Raw genomic sequence first — 22,859 nt, 5'->3', positions numbered from 1 at the left:
TGGGTGCTGACAGCCGCCTTATGCCTTTGTGTCTCCTCTCTGCAGCTCACCGTCTACTTGGGCAAGAGGGACTTCGTGGACCACATAGATGTCGTCGATCCAGTGGGTAAGTGAGCTCTGGGCTGGGTCCGGCGCCCGCTGAAGTGCCGCAGAGAGGCACGCCCTCAGGCGCTGCTCTCTTGAGACATCCGTCTCGTGGGTCCGGGAGATGGCCCTACAGACCTGCGATGCAGCTGCCTTGCCGAAGCGAAAAAGGATTCCTTCATTGCAGAGGGTTCGGCCAGATGACCCTCATGGTCCCTTCCAGCTCTGCAATTCTGTGATGCTATTGTTCTATGGTGTGAATGCTCAGATGGGAGATTACCTGGGAGGAGGGGAAAAGCAACAACAACCTCAGGCACCACTTCTTTAAAAAGTCACCGTTCTTCTTTACATTCATATGTGATGTCATTTCGCGGCATCGCAGTGAAGGCGGTGAAGGTCCTTTGTGAGTGCCTGGAGGCGGTTTGAGAATGGATGGCGGCTAACAGATTGAGGTTGAATCCTGACAAGACAGAAGTACTGTTTTTGGGGGACAGGGGGCGGGCGGGTGTGGAGGACTCCCTGGTCCTGAATGGGGAAACTATGCCCCCGAAGGACCAGGTGCACAGCCTGGGAGTCATTCTGGACTGGCAGCTGTCCATGGAGGCGCAGGTCAATTCTGTGTCCATGGCAGCTGTGTCCATTGTTCTGCCTGGACACTGAGGTCCAGCTCCGAGGGCCTTCTGGCGGTTCCCTCCCTGCGAGAAGTGAAGCTGCAGGGAACCAGGCAGAGGGCCTTCTCAGTAGTGGCGCTCGCCCTGTGGAACGCCCTCCCACCAGATGTCAAAGAGAACAACAACTACCAGACTTTTAGAAGACTTTTGAAGGCAGCCTTGTTTAGGGAAGCTTTTAATGTTTAATAGACTATTGTATTATAACATTCTGTTAGAAGCCGGCCAGAGTGGGTGGGGTATAAATAATAAATAAAAAATAAATTATTATTATTATTATTATTAGCTCAGCAAGGCAGTGGGGCTTCCCAGGCTGCCCCTGTGGGGCTGGGACCTGGGACCGGCTGGGGTGAAAACAGTTCATGTCGTCCGAGGAAGTACGTGTCGATGGTGACAAATCTTACTCATGGTCTGGGGCATTCCAGGCTTCTGCTGTGAGTCACGCTTAGGCTGCAGATGAGAAACCCACTCTGGCCAAAGGGGTGAATGAAATAATTCACACAAAATGCAGTCTGCTTGTATTCAGGCACAGCTCTATCTATCACGCTGCTTCTTAGTTACAGAGTTCTTGGGGTGGAAAGATAGAGGGAGAGATGAGGAGTTAAACATCACTGGGCTTAAGCCCAGAGCAGGTGGCAAGGCCCTCCAGCCCCCTCTCTCCCACTCTCATAGAAATCATCAGATTGTTGAATTGGAAGGTATCTAGTCCAGGAATCGCAGGTGAAGAATTCCTGATAGATGACCGTCCAACCTCTGCTTAAAAACCTCCAAGGAAGGGGAGTCCACAACCTCTGGAGGGAGACTGTTCCACCGTTGAACAGCTCTTACTGCCAGAAAGTTCCTCCTGGTGTTTAGTCAAAATCTCCTTTCTCCTCATTTGAATCCATTGTTCTGGGTTCTCGCCTCTCCTACGCAACCTGATGGAACGGCTGGTTGCCTCACACGTTTAGCTGAATCGGATCCTTGTGTTTGTGTGTCTCAGTGGAGAATTGCTTGCAGGAAATTTTAGCTTGCCTTGTTTATCATCCAAATATAAACCTCTAGGTAGGAGGCAAGATGATGCCACGGGCAGAGCCCCCAAATGTTCATTTTTCTCTGCCGTGCCAATTCAGACAGATCCAGGTTTTAAAGCTGAATGGCACCAATTAGCTCCAAAAGTGCCACAGCCCGTACTGGAGTCCGTAGCCCTGTTGCGCGTGCTGCAACAGTGCCAACAGTTCCTCGCTCTGCGGCTTTGTGTGTGTGGTGCTTTCTGCTTCCTCCGGTTATTTATTAAGGCCAGCAGGCTGCACGGAGCCTCCATCACCTCTGATCCGGAGGATTCCTGTTGCGGATGTCGGGTGTTTTGCTTTGTTCTCTGCCCCCCACGCCACCACCCACTATTTAATTACCACCCTTCCTCTGGTGGCACATTGAACCAGCAGCGAAGGCTTTTTCCTGTCTGCTAATTTCTCCACCCTGGAAATCTGCAAAGCCTGACTCATCTCTGCAGCACACTTCCTCTGCTCCGATGGGAGCTGATCCTGCCAATTTGATGTTCCCCAGCAGCTCTCAGTTCTGTCCTGTCTTCACAGAACCGTAGAGTTGGAAAGGGACCCTTAGGATCATCTAGTCCAACCCCCAGGAATGCAGGAATTGGCAGCTGTCCCATACGGGGATTGAACCAGCAACCTTGGCGTTATCAACACCACGCTCCAACCACCTGAGCTATTCTCCCCATTTAAGAAATTAATTGGCTTCAGCATTTAGAAGGGGGTAAAGGCTCAAACTTCTCCATCTCATCTGTGCTTCAGAACTTTGAGGTTTCCATATCAGGGGCAAATCCTGATATAGTTGCATATGGACAGCTTTAGTTACTGCCACAAACCACCCAATCTATGAGTGGCGAAAGGTTCCAGGCACTCACCTGGGTTCCTTGGAAGGTCAGCAGAGACTGGCACCTTTAGGATATCTGGTTTGATTTGCACATATATAAACCTGAGCATGATAGGGACACGGGTGGCACTGTGGGTTAAACCACAGAGCCTAGGGCTTGCCGATCAGAAGGTCAGCGGTTCGAATCCCTGCAATGGGGTGAGCTCCCGTTGCTCGGTCCCTGCTCCTGCCTACCTAGCAGTTCAAAAGCACGTCAAGTGCAAGTAGATAAATAGGTACCGCTCCGGTGGGAAGGTAAATGGCGTTTCCATGCTCATCTGGTTCACCAGAAGCGGCTTAGTCACACTGGCCACATGACCCGGAAGCTGTACGCCGGCTCCCTCGGCCAATAAAGCGAGATGAGCGCCGCAACCCCAGAGTCGGCCACGACTGGACCTATCGGTCAGGGGTCCCTTTACCTTTACCTTAAACCTGAGCATAAGGCACAGGGGCTCACAGCATTGACACCCAAAGAGATCTTGCTTCTCTATTAGTCTCAGCTGTGGATCCAGCCCAGAGCAAGCAGATCCTGGTGTCTCCAGCTCCCAGCTGGCTTCCAGCTCAGCTCAAACACAACCCTCTGGCTTCTCCTACCCAGCAGATAGGTGAGGGGGCTGGAGGAAAGGCCCAGCCATTCGCCTGAAGGGTACTCTCGCTTAGTGGCAGCTCTTGCAACCCAGCTTATTCTTTGGGGATGCTGTTGAGGACGCTGAAGTGGACAGCGAAGGACATTGTCCTGCAAATAAACATGTCTGAGCACCACAGCAACATCCTCTGTTAGATTCCAACCTTCCCTGGGCACAGGACCCCAAACATTGGAAGGAACTCTGGGCATCATCCAGACTGACCCCACCCTCAACCCAAAACATGAACAAATTAAAAAATAAAAATAAAATAAAAATGTCCAGTAGCACCTTAGAGACCAACTAAGTTTTTTCTGGGTATAAGCTTTTGTGTGCAGGCACACTTCTTCAGATACACTGAAATAGAAGTCACCAGATCCTATATATTGTAGGAGGGTGGAGTGGAGTTTTTCTCAGAAGGGTTGTAGGAGATGGGTGATTGACTCAATGGATATGGTAAACCTGTGGACGACTGTTAATGCCTGCAATTAGTCCTACAGGAAAAGGCAAGGGATAGTATGCAGATGACCAAAAATAGCTTTAGCATGTGTAGTGAGACAAGAATCCAGTATCTCTATTAAGACCAGGTCTCTCCATGGTTTTCAGTTTAGTGATAAGTTGTAATTGAGCAACTTCTCTTTCAAGTCTGTTTCTGAAATTCTTTTGTAATAATAATAATAATAATAATAATAATATCTTTATTGTCATTGCCCCCTTCGGGGACAACGAAATTACTTGACTGCTCCATAAAAACACTAATTAAACAATACAGTATAATACAGCAAGGGAGATTAGATGACTTTCAAAGTCCGGGCTTCCCATTCAGGGCCGAGATCGCTCTGGAGAAGAAGCTGTTCTTAAGACGGCTCGTTCTTGTCTTCATCGTCCTGTATCTCCGTCCCGACAGCAAGAGCTCGAAGAGACAGTGACCAGGATGCGATGGATCTTTTACTATGTCCAGTGCCTTCCTATGGCACCTTGTGGCATAAATCTGCTCTAAGGTGGAGAATGGGCAGCCAACAATGCTCTCTGCTGCCTTAACAACCCTGCACAACCCCATCCTGTCCTGGGTAGTACAGCTTCCGTACCACACACATAAGCCATAAGTGAGCACGCTCTCAATGGCACAGTGATAGAAGGCAAGCAGCAGTTTCTGCGGAAGATGGTTTTTCCTTAGTATTCTCAAAAAGTACAGTCTCTGCTGCGCCTTCTTCACAAGCCCCCTTGTGTTGACACTCCAGGACAGATCCTCCTGTAATTCAATGCCCAAAAATCTGAACGTTGTTACCCTCTCCACACAGACCCCGTCAATCAAAAGTGGCTGGACGTTGCTCTTCTGTCTCCTGAAGTCCACCACAAGACAACTACTTTGAGATCCTGCATTGAATGTCCTGGGAGAGTGAAGTGTTCTCCTACTGGCTTCTCTGTCCTGTGATTCCTGATGTCAGATTTATGTCCATTTATCCTTTGGCGTAGGGTTTGGCCTGTTTGTCCAATATAGAGAGCTGAAGGACACTGCTGGCATTTGATGGCATACACAATGTTAGAAGATGAGCAATTAAATAGTCCTGAGATGGTGTGTTTGATATTGTTGGGGCCAGTGATGGTGTTGTCCGGGTGTATGTGTCAGCAATGTTGGCATCTGGGTTTATTGCAGGCTCTGGTACCAGTAACAGATAGGTAGCTGTCTTGGTCTGTAGTAGTCAAAACAAAATTTAAAAAATTCCTTCCAGTAGCACCTTAGAGACCAACTAAGTTTGTTATTGGTATGAGCTTTCGTGTGGATGCACACTTCTTCAGATACTGGTTCTATGGTACCAGTGTCCATGTTAAGTCTGTTTGCTGTATTATTGTGGGTGACTTCTGTTTCAGTGTATCTGAAGAAGTGTGCATGCACACGAAAGCTCATGCTCAGGATGGACTTTATGGAGATGGCTGAGATGACTGGCAGAATCCGAGACCAGGGAGAGGGGTCGGTGGAAGAAGACTGGAAAAAATTTAAAATATATCTTCAAAAATATTGTAATATTAAAGACTGTTAGAAAGATGTCGGAAAAAGAAAATTTAGGCAGTTTGGGTAGATATGACATTAAGGATTAAGCAAAAACGAGTTGATGAAATTGATGAAACAGAGGATGTTTAATTATAATATTTTAAATTAAAATAAGTAAATGAAAATAAGGTTGGAAGGATTTGCTGGAAAAAATGATCTGAACTAGAATACAAAATTGGGAGATGAGAGGAGGTCAAGGAAATAAGTAAAGGGAAAAAGTTATGTAAAGGTTTAATTTGTTTTTGTTTTAATATAATTTAATGTATTTTTACATTTTCTGTCTTGCTTATTGTTCTCTTTTTTTTTTATTTTGCTCTGTTATGGAAAAAAAATTTTTTTTTGTATTTCTTTTTATATTTTGTACTGTTTTTCTCTCTTTTTGTAATCTTAAACTTGGAATAAATATCACTTTAAAAAAAAAACCGAAAGCTCATGCTCAGAACAAACTTAGTTGGTCTCTAAGGTGCTACTGGACATTTTTATTTATTTATTTATTTTTCCGACTGCGTCAGACCAACACGGCTACCCATCTGAATCCAAAACATGACATTTTTGTATGCACTTGAAACCAGATATCGCCCAGCCCTTTCCATCCCCACATCCCGGGTTCTGAGCCTTCGTCCCTTGGGGGTTCCCCAGCTCAACATTCCCACTGTTCCTCTGCATCGAGCCAAGACGTGTCGCCTGCCATGTTTCCGTGGACAGAGCCGGGTTAGCTATACTAACCCATGCAGAGCAGAAGTACCAGTTTTGCATTGCCCTCATACCTGCCTCTCGTTCCTTTTGCAGATGGCGTTGTGCTGGTCGATCCAGAATACTTAAAAGAAAGGAAAGGTAACTCCGGTGTTTGTGTCTGTGTACCTCAGGCTTTGGGGCTGGGTGCTGCCCTCCAGACCACTCTGTCTGGCTCTTGGGAACCTCCCCAGGTCAGGACCCCTTCCCAGGCCACGCCTTCTCTCCTCGAGCCGCACCCCTCGCGGTCCTTGCCCCACAACCTCCGAAAAGGCTTTTGACTGGCTGGAATGGGCCCTTGAATGGTGAGAGTGCCTCCTTGCTTGTCTGGATGGAAAGGTGGGCGATGGGAGGGGTGGAAAACTCTGACCTGCGCCTGGAATCCTGCAAAGGTGAGTTTTGTGCCAGTTGCCTGCTTTATTATTTTATTATTTACTTATTGCCCAATTTTCCTCCAAGGAGCTCAGTGTGGTGTACGTGGTTCTCCTGCTCCTCACAACAGCCCTGTGAGGTAGGTTAGGCTGAGTGACTGGCCCAAGATCACCTCGTGAGCATCATGGCCAAGCTGGGAGTTGAGCCCTGCTCTCCCAGGTCCTAGTCCAGACCTTTAACCACTACACTACCTGACTTTTGCCTCTGGCTTTGCTCACACCTGGCAAAGCGGCCCCCAGAAAGCTTCCCTCTGCTGTCTTGTACTTGCAAAGGCTTTCTTGTTCATTTCTTATGTACATGGTCCTCCTCCCATCCTCACAACAACCCTGCAATGTAGGGCAGGCTGAGAGGCAGCGCCCAAGGTCACACCCAGCGTGCTCCGTGGCCAAACGGGAATTCAAACCCAGGCACTCTAACTACTACACCAGGGCCAGGGCCTTCTCAGTGATGGCTCCAACCTGGTGGAATGCTCTGTCCCAGGAGACCAGGGCCCTGCAGGATAGAACTTCCTTCCGCAGGGCCTGTAAGACAGAGCTATTCCGCCTGGTTTTCAATTTGAACTTGTCCTGATCTTTTATTCCCCTTCCTTCCCTCCCCCTCCTCTTCTTATGAAGATTACCCGCTCTGGGATCCCACAGCTAATTCTCCCCTGGTCTCCTCGCTGGCCCAAATAGGACTAATTTAGCCAGCTAGCCCTGGTGATCATCTAATGTTCATTGGATGGATTTCCGCCCTAAATTGATTTTTGAATTCTGAATTTATTGTTATTCATGCTTTATACTGTATTTTATGCTGTTTTTGTTGTTGTTGTTGTTGCATCAATTAAGTGTTTTAAATTTGTTGTTAGCTGCTCTGAGCCCGGTTTTTTGAACTGGGAAGGGTGGGATATAAATAAATTATTATTATTATTATTATTATTATTATTATTATTATTATTATTATTATAGTGTATTTTAAAATGGGGTTTTAGAGGTTTTTTTAGGGGTTTTTGAATGTTTTATGTAGTTTTTATGTAGTTTTATGTAGTTTTGTGGTAGTTTTATGTAGTTTTTATGTAGTTTTATGTAGTTTTTCAATTTCATTGTTCCGCAAGGGACAATGACAATAAAGATATCATTATCGTTATCATCATCATCATTATTATTATTATTATTATTATTACACCACACTGCCTCTTGGCAATGTCCGATGACTCCATGAGCTCGGCTGTTGGCGGCTGCCCCATTTCGCATTCTGCGGTTGTGCTGCGTCGCTCAAAAGCCGCCTTGGGGTTCGGAGGGCAGCGCGGAAACGCGTCCGACACAAGCCCTGGGCGCAGGTGGGAAACGGGGGCCACATCCGGCCCTCTGTATTGTCCTCTGCGCCACATGCCTTCCTCTCTGCCCTGCTTGCAGTTTTCGTGACCCTCACGTGCGCCTTCCGCTACGGCCGCGAGGACCTGGACGTCCTGGGGCTGACCTTCCGCAAGGACCTCTTTGTCGCCAACATCCAGGCCTTCCCTCCGGTCACTGAGGAGAAGAAGCCTCTGACGCGGCTCCAGGAACGACTGATTAAGAAGCTCGGTGAGCAGGCCTACCCTTTTACCTTCGAGGTACGGATCCTTCTTTCTCCCCCCTACCTTTAGCTCCCCTCTCCCCCCAGCCCTCCTTCGCCAGTCGCCCCACCCCAGGCGACGTTTGCACCTCGCCGACAAAAAATTCTCACAATTGGGCAGCTGCTCCAGCTTCACAGCAGGTGATCCGGTTGCTCCCCTTCCTCGCCCCGAAATTGCCCACGTGAGAAAATTTCTGGCCACCCAAGGGCCACGCTTCCTGCTGGGCGGGATGGGTAAAAGGGGGTTGGGCTAGATGACCCTCGGGACCCCTTCCAACTAGACAGTTCTAGGATTCTGTGAAAAGGCCACCCTTCTGTATGCGGTGCATCGTTAGCCTGTGGAACTCTCTGCCACTGGAGGCAGTGAAAAGCATGGTGGCAGGTGGCTGGCAGGAAAGCCAAGGGACCCCCCAGGAGTTTAGCCCTGATCCAGAGTTTCTCACGTTTCGGAGCTGTGCCCTTTCTTGCTTTTGACTACTTATGCTATGCTGCAATGATGTCTTTTTTTCATGATGCTTTGAACTATATAGAAAGGCGGCATATGAATAAAAATATGTATGTAGAGTTAAACTATGGAACTCTCTGCCACTGGAAGAAGCGATGGCCAGATACCTAGGGGACTTTAAAAGAGGATTGGACAATTCATGGAGGAGAACAGGGCTATCTTATGATGGCTACTAGCCAGGGTGGCTATGCTTTGGCTCCACGTCGGAGACAGCAATGGTTCTGAATGCCAATGGCTGGAAACCATAGAAGGGGAGAGGGCTCTTGAGTTCGAATCCTGCTTGTGGGTTTCGCTTTGAGCCACCTGGTTGGCTGCTGTGAGAGCGGGCTGCTCGACTAGATGGACCCTTAAAAAGGTAAAGGGACCCCTAATCATTAGGTCCAGTCGCGGACGACTCTGGGGTTGCGGTGCTCATCTCGCTTTATTGGCCGAGGGAGCCGGCATACAGCTTCCGGGTCATGTGGCCAGCAGGACTAAGCCGCTTCTGGCGAACCAGAGCAGCGCACGGAAACGCCGTTTACCTTCCTGCCGGAGTGGTACCTATTTATCTACTTGCACTTTGATGTGCTTTCGAACTGCTAGGTTGGCAGGAGCAGGGACCGAGCAACGGGAGCTCAACCCGTCGCGGGGATTTGAACCACCGACCTTCTGATCGGCAAGCCCTAGGCTCTGTGGTTTAACCCACAGCGCCACCCGCATCCCTAGTTGGACCCTTAATGAAATGTTAACACATACACAGACTTTGGCATTGTTGGTCAGCCTGGTGACGCTGTCCCTTACGCGGGACATTTTTCCCGTTCCAGATCCTTCCCAACCTTCCCTGCTCCGTGACGTTGCAGCCGGGACCCGAAGACACAGGAAAGGTAAAAAAAGAAAGAAAATGAAATAAAGAGAGGAGTGGGGAAAGGGTGCTGACGACAGCCCTGGTGAATTGGGGCAGTTTCAAGACATCGTAATGCTCCTGCACGGAAGACACAGGCCCCTTCTTTTCTTCATGCTGCCTTTCCCCAACCTGGTGCCCTCCGGGTGTGTTGGGCTTCAGCTCCCATTAGCCTCTGCAAACTTCTTTTGGTGTGTTCCTTTAAGAGACCACAGTTGACAACAGCGCTGTCTGCTGGCCATTAATTTCAATGCCATGCAATGAACTTACCGTATTTTTCGTTCTATAGGGCGCACCGGCCCATAGGACACACCTCGTTTTTTTGGGGGGGAAATGAATAAAAAAAATTATTCCCCCCCCCGCCACGGCTGCCACCCCAAGCCTTGTGCACACCTGCAAGAAGCACGGGGCACCCTCCGGAGGGCTCCCCGTGCTTCGGGCGACAAGCTGCCGCCCAAAGCCTCGCGCGCTCGGCGGGACCTCCTGCCGGGCGCGCAAGGCTTGCAGACACTCGCCCGAAGCACGGGGAGCCCTCCGGAGGGCTCCCCGTGCTTCGGGCGACAGGCTGCCGCCCCAAGCCTCGCGCGCTTGGCGGGACCTCCTGCCGGGCGCGCAAGGCTTGCGGACACTTGCCGGGGCTGCAGGCTGCTGCCTGCAAGCCTTGTGAGCCCGCAGGAACTCCCACCGGGCTTGCAAGGCTTGCGGATAGCTTCCTGAAGCCTGGAGAGCGAGAGGGGTCGGTGCGCACCGATGCCTCTCGCTCTCCAGGCTTCAGCGAAAGCCTGCATTCTCCCCATAGGACGCACACACATTTCCCCTTCATTTTTGGAGGGGAAAAAGTGCGTCCTATGGAGCGAAAAATACGGTAAGTCCACTTAAGGGTTGTACAGTTCATCATTACATGTCTTTCGGCGCCAGGTGAAAATATTCCCCTTTACCCAGGCTTTCGGCCATTAAAAATAATCTATGACCTATTAAATGTAGGGGGGCATGTTATTATGATTTTATTATGCTGTGTATGTCTTTAATGTTGTACACTGCCCTGTGAACTTTGGTCAAAGGGTAGAATAATAATAATTATTAGAATAATAGTGATAATTAGAATAATAGTGTGTTGGTTCCAAGGATCATCAAGGCAGTTTTCCTTTTTGAGGCCTTTTCCTAAGGCCAACAGGTCAAGATAAGGGGAAGCAGAACTTACAACTGGCTTAGGATTTATTATTTATTTTTTTCATACTACAGTGGTACCTCGGGTTACAGACACTTCAGGTTACAGACTCCGCTAACCCAGAAATAGTACCTCGGGTTAAGAACTTTGCTTCAGGATGAGAACAGAAATCGTGCTCCAGCAGCGAGGCGGCAGCGGGAGGCCCCATTAGCTGAAGTGGTGCTTCAGGTTAAGAACAGTTTCAGGTTAAGAACAGACCTCCAGAACGAATTAAGTTCTTAACCCGAGGTACCACTGTACTTATACACCGCTTGGTTGTAGGAACAAACCTCAAAGCGGTTTACAAAAAGATGAAGCGGTAAAACCGAGAAGAATTTAAAACCATGTGTTTTTAAAAAGTACAACAATTTAAAATGCCGAAACAGATTGAAATTCACATCAAGAGTCTCAGCGTCTGGGTGGTTGTTGTTGTTTAGTTGTTTAGTTGTGTCCGCCTCTTCGTGACCCCCTGGACCAGAGCATGCCAGGCACTCCTGTCTTCCACTGCCTCCCACAGTTTGGTCAAACTCATGCTGGTAGCTTCGAGAACACTGTCCCACCATCTCGTCCTCTGTCGTCCCCTTCTCCTTGTGCCCTCCATCTTTCCCAACATCAGGGTCTTTTCCAGGGAGTCTTCTCTTCTCATGAGGTGGCCAAAGTATTGGAGCCTCAGCTTCAGGATCTGTCCTTCCAGTGAGCAATCAGGGCTGATTTCCTTCAGAATGGAGAGGTTTGGTCTTCTTGCAGTCCATGGGACTCTCCAGAGTCTCCTCCAGCACCAGAATTCAAAGGCATCTGGGTAGGCATGTGTAAAAAAGAATTTTTTGAGCAGACACCGAAAAGAGTACAGTGGACGCACGGGTTGCGAACGTGATCCGTGCGGGAGGCACGTTCACAAGCCGCAGTGCCGCGTCTGCACGCATGCATGTGCAGGTCGCGATTCGGCGCTTCTGAGCATGTGCAAGTGCCAAAACCCGGAAGTAACCCGTTCTGGTACTTCCGGGTTCTGCGCGGTGCACAACCCGAAAACGTGCAACCTATAGCGTCTGTAACACGAGGCATGACTGTACATCAATAAGCAGGGAGTTCCAAAGTGAAGATGAGCAGAGGTGTTCCTCTTGGTTTCTCCGCTGCCCTCAGAAGTGTGGCAAAAGGCGGCCTGGGAGAGGGCTTCCTCTGTGGTGGCCCCCAAATTGTGGAACACCCTCTCCACTGAGGCTTGCCTGGCACCTTCCTTGCGAAGCTTCTGCCCTTTTATTTCGTGTGGCCTGACTCCTCGCAATCTGCCAAGGATGCTTTAGTTGCTATTTCTGCATTATGGAGTGGGGGGGTTGGACTAGATGTCCTTTGGGTTCCCTTCCAACTCTATATCTCAGTGATTCTTTGGCTTAATCTGTTCTTGCTTTTGTTCCAAACTGCTTCTATCTGCCATCGTTCTTGACGCTGCTTCTGCTTCCTTCTCTTCCCTCCTAGGCTTGCGGTGTTGACTATGAAGTGAAAGCTTTCTGTGCAGAGAGTCTGGAGGAGAAGATCCACAAAAGGTGGGTGCAGCGACTCTCCGGGTTTTGCAAAGGTAAAGGGACCCCTGACCATTAGGTCCAGTCGTGGACGGCTCTGGGGTTGCGGCGCTCATCTCGCTTTATTGGCCGAGGGAGCCAGCGTACAGTGTACATGTGGCCAGCATGACTAAGCTGTTTCTGTGAACCAGAGCAGCACACGGAAACGCCGTTTACCTTCCCGCCGGAGTGATACCTATTTATCTACTTGCACTTTGACGTGCTTTCGAACTGCTAGGTTGGCAGGAGCAGGGACCGAGCAACGGGAGCTCACCCCGTCGCGGGGATTCGAACAGCCGACCTTCTGATCGGCAAGTCCTAGGCTCTGTGATTTAACCCACAGCACATAGATACATTGATCAGTGAATTCTTACATTTGATATTCTGCAGCAGAGGCCCTTTGAATAGATAGGAAGAAACTGTGATGAAGTGTTTTTTGGGGACAAATCACAAAAGTCACAAAAGTGATTGTGCTGGTTTTGGTAGTGGGCTGCATGTGCATGATATCTGCTGGAGGGGCAACCCCCCCCAACCTATACATAAATTCCTACAACACCCCTCAATGTCCACTATCCTGCACCCCTACAGGAACTCGGTGCGCTTGGTGATCCGCAAAGTCCAATATGCGCCAGAGCGGCCGGGGCCGCAGCCGATGGCCGAGACCACCCGGCAGTTCCTCATGTCGGACAAGCCCCTGCACTTGGAAGCTTCCCTGGACAAAGAGGTATCTTGCAGGCCCTCATTTTGTGCCCGTTTTCTAGAATCCGCTGGGCGGCTCTTGCTGTCTTCCCTTCCGGGATTGGGTTGTAGTTTGGGCCAAATCCTGACTCCACTCGGAGGCTGCCTGCTTGTTTCGGGCGGACTCTCGGGGGTGGCCTCGCCCAGGGCCTGATTTAGGTTTGATGAGGCCCTAAGCTACCGAAGGTAATGGTTTCCCAAACTTGAGCATCCAGCTGTTTTGGACTACAAATCCCATCACTGGTCCTGATAGCTAGGGATGATGGAAGTTGTAGTCCAAAAACAGCTGGAGACCCAAGCCTTCATCCCGCTGCCCAGGAGAGGCTTTGCGTGGCTATCCCAGAAGCCAGGACAGCAAGAGGCTATCCCAGAAGCCAGATCCCTCTTGCTGTTCTGGCTTCTGGGATTCAGAATATTTTTTTTCTTGTTTTCCTCCTCCAAAAACTAGGTGCGCTTTTGGTCTGGTGCATCTTATAAAGCGAAAAATACGGTATATTAATAGTGAAATACAATGAAGAAGAAGTGTATTAATAGTGAAATACAATTAAGAAGTATATGAATAGTGAAATCATTATTAAGCTCTAACTTAAAATGATTTCTGATTCATAACAAACTTAATAATGGAAACACATTGGAATTTGGCAATAACAAAAGTTCCCTTAGAAACACAGTTTACAAAGACTCATAACCTAGTCTCTAGAAACTTGCTATAACATGAAATAATAATAGGAGTAAATATATGATGCAAACTACTAATAATGATAAATAGCAGAATGTAGGCACCCTATATATAGAAAGGAGCAAAGCAGTGATATTTTAGGGAGCAAGCGGGGCTCATGACTTACACCATAGGAGCCTACACAACACAAAACACTGTTGCTGTATGTAGGTTTGTTTGTTTTTTATCTTATATTCTGGAAAAGTACATCGAGTTTTTTTCCCTTTAATTTTTGGGGGGCCCCCTAAGCTATATCTTGTTTAGCTTATACGTAAATCCGGCACTGCGATGCCTGCTTGTAAAGGGGACTCTTGGGGACGGTCTCGCCCCACAGACCTTGGCCCCGCAATTGCGCTTCTCAGGTGGGGCGCTGCTGATGGAGAACTGCGTGCCCCGGAGCTGTGCTTAGTTCGTACACAAAACGGGACTTTTAGTGTTGCTCCTTCAGCCCTCTGGAACAGTGTTAATTTAGAAAGCCCTGAACAACTTAGTGCCAGGGCACCGCAGAGATCGCCTGAAGCCTTATATTCCAGCTAGTTCACAGAGATCATCTGCAGCACCCTTGTTGGTCATTCCCCGAGTTCGTGAGCCTTTAGTGTCTTTGGCCTAGCCCTGTGGAACTCTGTGCCACTGGAGATCCAGCAGGCAACTTCTGTGCCAACTTTTAAATCCCTGCTGAAAACTTTTCTGTTCCACCCGCCTTATGCAGGCAATTAAGAAGTCATCCACCAAATAAAGAATGGGGAAAGTTTACAATCTTTTTTTTGGGGGGGGGGGCTATTGTAAACAATTACACACATTGGTAGGATTGACAGAAAACTTGTAGTAAAAATTTGAACTATGGAATGATAAAGGATTTATAAGAATAGGGCTATGAAACAGATGCAGAGGGGGAAATCATTATATTAGGATCCACAATATGGGGAGGGGGAGGGAAGTCAAAGGGGATTTTATGTTTTTATTTCGCTTGGAAAATGCAAAAATAAACTTTTTTTAAAAGAGAGATTTCTCTTTTAAAAAAAAGAATACATACTTCACAGGGGTTAACTGATGTATTTCTATAACTTTGTAATTGTTTTTATTGTGTGGTTTTATGTTTAATTGACGTAACCTGCTTTGATCTATTTTTTATGACACAGCGGAATACAAGTTTTATAAATTTATAAAATGAGAGAGGTTTTTAATCAGGAGGTTGGATGGCTGTCTGTCTACGCTTTTTTGCAATCAAATGGTATATAAATTTTATGAAATGAAACAAATGAGTAAAACAAACTTCATTAACTTCTGGCTGTGAGGCGATTTATAAATCTGTTAAATAAATAAACTCCCACGGTGATTCTTTCCAAGAGTGAATTGCAAGGTGCATCTGCCGGAATTGCCAGATTGGGGGCGCCCTTTCCTAAAATCTCCTCCCTGAGGACTTGTTGCTTGTGTTCTCTGTAGATTTACTATCACGGGGAGCCGATCAGCGTCAACGTTCACGTGACGAACAACACCAACAAGACGGTGAAGAAGATTAAAATCTCAGGTGAGTCTGGATGCCTGTCGGGCATCACTTACCTTGTGGGTGGGTCAAAGGAGCAACCAGGCAAAGGAGAGGTGGCTTGAGTTTTTGGGGCTGCCCCCCGTGACTTGGTTCCAGCCCCAGTATACCTGAAGGAGCGTCTCCACCCCCATCATTCAGCCCAGACATGGAGATCCAGCTCCAAGGGCCTTCTGGCGGTTCCCTCACTGCAAGAAGCCAAGTTACAGGGAACCAGGCAGAGGGCCTTCTCGGTGGTGGCACCTGCCCTGTGGAACGCCCTCCCATCAGATGTCAAGGAAATAAGCAACTACCGTATTTTTCGCTCTATAGGACGCACCCGACCATAGGACGCACCTTGTTTTAGAGGGGGAGAACAAGAAAAAAAAATTCTCCCCCTCTCTGCTCAGCGCCCCTTCAGCGAAGCGGCAGGAGAAACAGAGCCCCTTCCATTTCTCCTCCCGCTTCGCTGAAGGGGCGCTGCGCAGCTCTCTCTCTCTGCTGAAGCCAGGAGAGTCTTGCTTTCCCGGCTTCAGCAAAAGGAACCCGAAGCCTCTGGAGCGCAGTGGGACCTCCCGCTGCGCTCCAGAGGGTTCAGGCGGCTATCCCTGAAGCCTGGAGAGCGAGAGGGGTGGGTGCGCACTGACCCCTCTCGCTCTCCAGGCTTCAGCGAAAGCAACGCGAAGCCTCCGGAGCCTGCATTCGCTCCATAGGACGCACATACACTTCCCCTTAATTTTTGGAGGGGGAAAAGTGCGTCCTATAGAGCGAAAAATATGGTATCTGTTTAGGGAAGCTTTTAATGTTTAATAGTCTATTGTATTTTAATATTCTGTTGGAAGCCGCCCAGAGTGGCTGGGGAAACCCAGCCAGATGGGCGGGGTATTATTAGTATTATTATTAATAATACAGTGGTACCTTGAGTTACAAACGACTCAGGTTACAAATGCTTCAGGTTACAAACTCTGCCAACCTGAAAGAGTTACCTCTAGTTGTGAACTTTGCCCCAGGATGAGAACGGAAATCGTGTGCCGGCGAAAGCACGCCTCTAGTTAAGAACTGTTTCAGGTTAAGAACGGACCTCTGGAACGAATTAAGTTCAAAACTAAAGGTATCACTGTAATAATAATAATAATAATAATAATAATAATAATAATAAAATAAAAATAAAAATAAAAAAAGCATTATTCTGAACAGTGGTTTGCACACCCCACTAAGGAAGATAATAACACAATAAAATTCAAAACCACTGATCTAATGTCCTCTCTCTCTCTCTCTCTCTTTCTTTCTTTCTTTCTTTCTTTCCTTTCATTTGCAGTTCGCCAGTACGCAGACATCTGCCTCTTCAACACAGCCCAGTACAAATGCCCCGTCGCAGTGGAGGAAGCAGAGTGAGTTTTGTCGTTTGGCTTTCTCCATCCACGTGGGCACCGTATAGCAGGCAGGACTCTGCCCGCAAGGGGCTTACAGTCTGAAGAAGCCCCAGCCAACATGTCCAGGAAGGATAGGGGCTGTGATTAAGCAGCGTCTCGAGGGCACCAGGTTGGGGAAGGTTGGCCTGGAGCCTGAGAGGCAAAAGTCACCAGAGGGTTGACTGTGAGGAAGCCAAGCTTGCTTTGATTTTGTTATGAACTGAGGTGAGGACTTGGGTGCTCGGCTGTTGGGGGTCACCATCTTGTAATGCCATCTTGGGAATTTGGGAAGTCTTGGGAATTTGGGAAAAGTTCACGTGCAAAATGATTGCATCTGCATCATGCATTGAAAGCATAACTGTACTGTTTTAAATCGTCATGTCTTCCCACAATGAATCCCGAGGGCTATAGCTGGCCAGGGGTGCAGGGAGTTGTTGGAGGGCCTCTGTTCTCCTCACAGAGCCACAATTCCCAGAATCCCCTGGGAAAGAAGGATTGAGTGCAGAACCGCCCTGAAAGGGAGCACTTCACACTGCAACACTTTGTTGCAGCACTAGTATAAACTGATAAAATTTCAGGTCTCCAAGTGCCAGGACTAATGTAGGCAAAACAACAACATCCAGGGACAAGATTTCAGGGCTCTGAGGTTTGTAGAAGTACCAAAGAACACCCCCCCCAAAAAAAAACCTTAGGAAAAACCCTTGAAGTAAGACCCCCTTCCTGCCCCCAAAAAAACACAGCCCAGTGGGGAATTAACCACACACCGCGGTAGCAGAATGCCGGTCGGCCATTTGGGGGACAAACAGAATACTTCACGGTTGAGGAAGGGGAAGAGAGTGGAATACTTGGGAGATAGCGCTGCACGCTGCAACATCTTGTTGCAGTTCCCTCCTACTGCAACCAGGCTTCCTGCTGGGAAACATGGCTGCCAGGCAGCTGCAGCGATGTGCAGTCGAGGTTTGAGCCCGCTGCACCTTGTTCTCTTTCTCTCCCCCCCCCCCCCCAAATAATCTTTATTAGTTTTCCGGTTACATACTCCACATACACATAATGTGTTGCATTTTACATTTATACTTCCTCCTAAGTGCTGACTTCCCTTCTTCCTTCTTCTGGTTTTTGATATCACATATAATTTTATGGCATTATTTTCATCCATTTTGTATATTGTTATTCATTTTCCATATTTGTCCATAGTACAGTGGTACCTTGGGATGCGAACGGGATCTGTTCCGGAGCCCCGTTCGCATCCTGAATGTTGCTTCCGCGCATGCGTGTGATGTCATTTTGAGCATCTGCGCATGCGCGAGCGGCAAAAGCCGGAAGTAATGCACTCCATTACTTCCAGGTTGCCGCGGAGCGCAACCCGAAAGTGCTCAACCTGAAGCACATTCAACTCGAGGTATGACTGTATATCCACAAGCAAATAAATCCTTCTGTTTATACAATTCTTTTTTTAAAAAAATAATATTTATTAAAATTTCAAAAGAAGAAAAATCACATTAATAAAAGAGAAAAATTAACAATAAAAAAGAAAAATACAAAGTAGAAAAAAGAAAAAACAGTTAAAAACAATTCCATCTTTTCTTCACTTCTTTTACGTTTACTTGTTTCCCGGACCTCCTCATACCTCCCTCTTTTGTATTCCAATTCAATTTGTTAATCCAACAATTCCTTTCCCTCCTTTTTAGTCCTAATCTTTAATCTTGATATTATAACATTAAATTTTTAGATATTAAAAACCAATTTTTCCATATTCTTTTGTACCTATACTGCTAGAAACCACTTAACTTCAATCCAACATCATTCTAACATTCATTAATTTTGCAATATTTCTGTAAATAGTCTTTAAATTTCTTCCAGTCTTCTTCCACCGACTCTTCTCCCTGGTCTTCTCCCTCTTCTCCCTTGTATCCTTGTTTATACAATTCTTGTTGTCCGTCTGTATTCATTTACAATGACTGTTAGTTATATTAATCTCTTTATACATTTTGCTTTGCGCCTTGCTGTCTTTCACCGATCTGTGGTTTTATCCCCGTCTCCAGCGACGTGGTGGCTCCCAGCTCCACCTTCTGCAAAGTCTACACGTTGACCCCGTTCCTCGCCAACAACCGGGAGAAGCGCGGCCTCGCCCTGGACGGGAAGCTCAAGCACGAAGACACCAACCTGGCGTCTAGCACACTGTGAGGTTTTTTCCTACCTACCAGCAGTTGGGAAAGGAGGAGGCAGCCAGGTTCCCTAGCTGAGCAAACTGGGGGTGGAGTTTGGTGTTTTCTGTTTTCGTGTAGCACCCAGAGCTAAGCAGTTAAGAAGGAGAGGCTGCAGGATCAGGCCAGTGGCCCAGCTATACCCGAGAGGCGAGGTCCATGTCCGGTCCGTGGTCAAAGGTGCAACGTGGAGGCAGTCCGTAGTAGCTGAAGTTGGGTGCAGGGCAGGGAGTTGGGTGAAGTCAGGAACAGGCTTGCAAGCAGGGAGCCAGGGCGGGTCAGGAGCTCAGGCAGGAAAGCAGGACAGGGTTCTGGCAGGAACTAGCAACCAACAATGTTGCTCCCACAACTTGGGACTGGGGCTGGCTGGCTTTTATCTGCCCCGAGGCACAGGGCGGCCCTGGTCCACAGGTGACTCACCTCTCCTGGCCTGGAGGCGAGCACTCCTCCTGCAGGAACTTAGTTCCCTCCGCCTATCTGCCCCGAGCCTCTGCAGCCCAGCAGAGGCTGTAGGGAGACCGGACCCAGAGGCAACCTCCTCTTTCCCTGACGGGGCTGAGAGTGGAGCACCTGCAGGCAATGGGTCCTCCATCACCTCAGGGGCCAGAGCAGACTCACCTGGTGCCTGCACCTGAGGATCCAGCACAGGTGAGGACCCTTCAGGCTCATGCCCCAGCCCCGGCTCAGCTGGTTCTGGAGGCGGGGAATCCTGTGCAGGCTGGGATTCCTCAGGTTCAGCATCTGAGTCCGAATCCTAGGCCATCACATCTTGATTGCAATTTTCTTTCAAGATCATATCCAATATGTTTTCAACCCATCGTCATGGGGCCCCTAAAAGCTGCGGGGCCCTCAGGTCGCTTGCCTGCTCTGCCTATTTGCTAATCTGGCCCTGGGAAACGCTCGTTAGAAAAGACCACCCCAGAGGAACGTTGTACAAATCTCACTCGGGGGTTTCGAACGCGGCAATAATAATAAATAAATAAATAAATTTTTATTTATACCCCGCCCTTCCCGGTTCAGAAAACCGGGCTCAGGGCAGTTAACAACAAATTTAAAACACTTAATTGTAAAAGCAGCATAAAATACAGTATAAAAACATGAATAACAATAAAATTCAAATTTCAGAAATCAATTTGGGGGAAATCCATCTAATAAGCGTTAAGATAGTCACCAGGGCTAGCTGGCTGAATTGGTCCTGCTTGGGCCAGCGAGGAGGCCAGGGGAGAATTAGTTGTGGGGTCTCAGAGTGGGTGATCTTCATAAAAGGGAAGGGGGAGGGAAGGGAAGGGAAATAAAAAATCAGGCTGAATTCAAATTAAAGGCCAGGCGGAATAGCTCTGTCTTACAGGCCCGATGGAAGGAGGTTAAATCCTGCAGGGCCCTGGTCTCATGGGACAGAGCATTCCACCAGGTCGGAGCCATCACTGAGAAGGCCCTGGCCCTGGTGGAGGATAGTCTGACTTCCTTAGGGCCCTGGGACCTCTAAACTATGGTTATTCATGGACCTTAAGGTCCTCTGTGGGGCAGACCAGTAGAGGCGGTCCCGTAGATACGAGGGCCCTAAGCCGCAAACGATCGCTTTGGCTCCATGCTCTTTTGCACACTCTCACTCCTCCAGGTTGAGAGACGGCGCCAACAAGGAGGTCTTGGGCATCATTGTCTCCTACAAAGTAAAAGTGAAGCTGGTGGTCTCTCGCGGCGGGTGAGTGCTGCTCAGTTCTGCAAAGTGCCATAATGCCTTCTTTCCACTTAGAGGGATTTGGGGAGCGCTCTGAATCGCTGTTCCAGGGCCCTCTTCCCTGGAGTCCACAATCACCGGCAGCAGCCCTAGAGACAGCCACCTAGGGTCGCCCCATTGAACTTGAGGGGCCGGCATCTAAATAACGGCTGCGTGGTGGACCGGGGAATTCTGACCCGGCAATTCCGCATGCTCCCATGTGCCGATGAGCCGCCAAGCCAGTTGGATAACCCCGCCCCCTTGCGTCATGCCCCACGCCACCCCAGTGATCCCCTCTGTCTTGGTGGCGGCACCAGGAGATCTGTGCCCCGAGGCTCCGCAAACCGGAGGCTCCGGAACAGTGTGGGTTTGTTGAGCTTGCACGCAAATCCCAGTCCCCTTGACTGTGCCGCTGTGATTGTTGCAACCTCTAACCAATTCTCTCCATCTCCTTTGATAACACCAGCCTGCTGGGAGACCTTGCCTCCAGGTAACGCCCTCAGACTCCGCCTGCTGCGGCTGACCGTGGCCCCCACCCCAACCCAGCATGCTTGGGGGGAACACCCCTCCCACTTTTCTCATCTTCCGCTCGCCATCTTTTTCTCCTTTTTATTTTGCCATCTCCGTCATTTCTCTTCCTCCATCGGAAGTTTTCGTTTTGCACTTGGACCCCTCCAAGCTGCCACATCGGACCAGCCTCAACACCCCACCCGGTACCCCTCCAGATCCTGGTTCTCTAGTCCAGGGGTCGGCAAATTTTTTTAGCCGCGGGCCGGTCCACTGTCCCTCAGACCTTGTGGTGGGCGGGTGGGGAGCTGGAAGAAGAGGCGACAGGGGCAAGTAGTCAGCCCCAGCCGCTGCGCTTACCTTCCCAGGGGCTGCCACCGCCACCGCCTCTGCTGCTTCTCGTGAGTAGGCTAGCAAGCTCGTCTGCTCTGCTCTCTGGCCCACAGGTGCACTAGGGCGGCGGAGGGAAGTTGAGCGGCGCGAAAGGGCTTGTTCTGGAGAGGGGCTGCTTAAAATGGTGCTTAGCCAGCTTAGCCCAGCCTCCTTCCTCCTCCATGTTGCAAAATATGAGTCAGAAATATCAGAAGCAACACAATGGCCAGAAATAATAACAATGTGAAAAACTTAATGGAATAATTCAAAACATCAAAACTAACAAACCAAAGTCTCTGGAAGTCCTAAAATGAATCACGGGGCCAGACTTTACCCGGCGGAGAGCAAGCTGTGAAGCTTTGTATAATCAGCAAATGTCCAATTCTGATGTCCCAACTCTGAACTCTGCAGAACGGACAGTCCGCAGGGTGGATCCTGAAGGCCATTGGGCCTGATCCAGCCCGCGGGCCTTAGTTTGCCGATCCCTGCTCTAGTGCAACCCCCTTCAGTGGAGGAATCTGGGCAGGTGGCCATCTGAGGACTTAGAAAGCTCCAAGGAAGGGGAATTCACCACCTCTCAGGGGAGTCGGTTGCGCCGTCGGAAAAACCTCCCACCCCATGGCTCTGCTGGAGGTACCTCCACAGATTCTGCAGCTGCGCCGTCGCCATGTGCTAGCTTGTAATGCAATCCTGTAGCTCTTGGAGTCATAGAGTTGGAAGGGACCCCAGCCGCCATGTAGTCCACCCCTTGCAGTTGAGGAATCACAAGTAAAGCATCCAGGGCAGATGGCCATCCAGCCCCCCTCTGGAAAAAAAAAACCCTCCACTGTCTTCCAAGGGAGTCCATTCCGTGGTCAAACAGCCCTCCCCACCAGAAAGTTATTCCTAAGGTTCGGTGAGAATCTCCTTTCTTGCAGTTGACTTACAATTCCCTTCCATCCCCAACCAAGGCCTCTTGTGGCCTTCCCAGAAGGATTTATTTGTTGGAAGCCACCTAGAGTGGCTGGGGCAACCCAACCAGATGGACGGGGTAATAATAATAATAAGAAGAAGAAGAAGAAGAAGGTTATCCACCATTGGCAACAAGATGGGGTCTGGGTCTGATCCAGCACAACTCTCTCTAGATACAGAAAGGGGAACAGGCAAATTCATGGAGCTCTTTCTGGATGGCCAAATGAAGAACAGAAGGACACAAAAAGGGCTCACCTGTGGCCCATCCTGCTCTCCCGGGGGCCAGCCAGATGCTCCATAGGGAAACCCGTAAGCGAGATTCAAACCTAGGATCAAACTCCCCTCCTGCAATTGCTTCCTCCAGCTGTGAAGAAGAGCCTGGCCGTCCTAGTTAGTAGCCATCGATAACCCCCCTCCATGAAATGGCCTAGTCCTCTCTTATTTTATTTTTTATAAGATATTTATTGAAAT

The 22,859-nt window shown here is 48.9% G+C and overlaps 1 protein-coding gene across 3 annotated transcripts in view; it reads left to right on the top strand.

The window, feature by feature from the left end:
• The window catches only part of ARRB1 (arrestin beta 1), a 118,890-nt gene that overhangs the window by 86,554 nt on the left and 9,477 nt on the right, over nucleotides 1–22,859 (top strand). For 2 of the 3 annotated variants that reach the window (XM_081002233.1, XM_081002231.1), the window contains exons 3-13: nucleotides 46–106; nucleotides 6,132–6,176; nucleotides 7,901–8,097; nucleotides 9,408–9,467; nucleotides 12,165–12,232; nucleotides 12,836–12,971; nucleotides 15,147–15,231; nucleotides 16,544–16,616; nucleotides 18,680–18,817; nucleotides 20,460–20,543; nucleotides 21,025–21,048. In XM_081002233.1, the coding sequence (XP_080858359.1) occupies nucleotides 46–106; nucleotides 6,132–6,176; nucleotides 7,901–8,097; nucleotides 9,408–9,467; nucleotides 12,165–12,232; nucleotides 12,836–12,971; nucleotides 15,147–15,231; nucleotides 16,544–16,616; nucleotides 18,680–18,817; nucleotides 20,460–20,543; nucleotides 21,025–21,048 (971 nt within the window). The remainder of the gene's footprint in view (nucleotides 1–45; nucleotides 107–6,131; nucleotides 6,177–7,900; nucleotides 8,098–9,407; nucleotides 9,468–12,164; nucleotides 12,233–12,835; nucleotides 12,972–15,146; nucleotides 15,232–16,543; nucleotides 16,617–18,679; nucleotides 18,818–20,459; nucleotides 20,544–21,024; nucleotides 21,049–22,859) is intronic. The other variant, XM_081002232.1, reaches the window with a different exon arrangement.

Source organism: Podarcis pityusensis (genome assembly GCF_964106645.2).
Source record: "Podarcis pityusensis genome assembly, chromosome: 4".
In the NCBI taxonomy this organism is placed as follows: domain Eukaryota; kingdom Metazoa; phylum Chordata; class Lepidosauria; order Squamata; family Lacertidae; genus Podarcis; species Podarcis pityusensis.
Note: the sequence above shows the minus strand (reverse complement) of the source record. Positions and strands in the feature narration are given on the sequence as shown.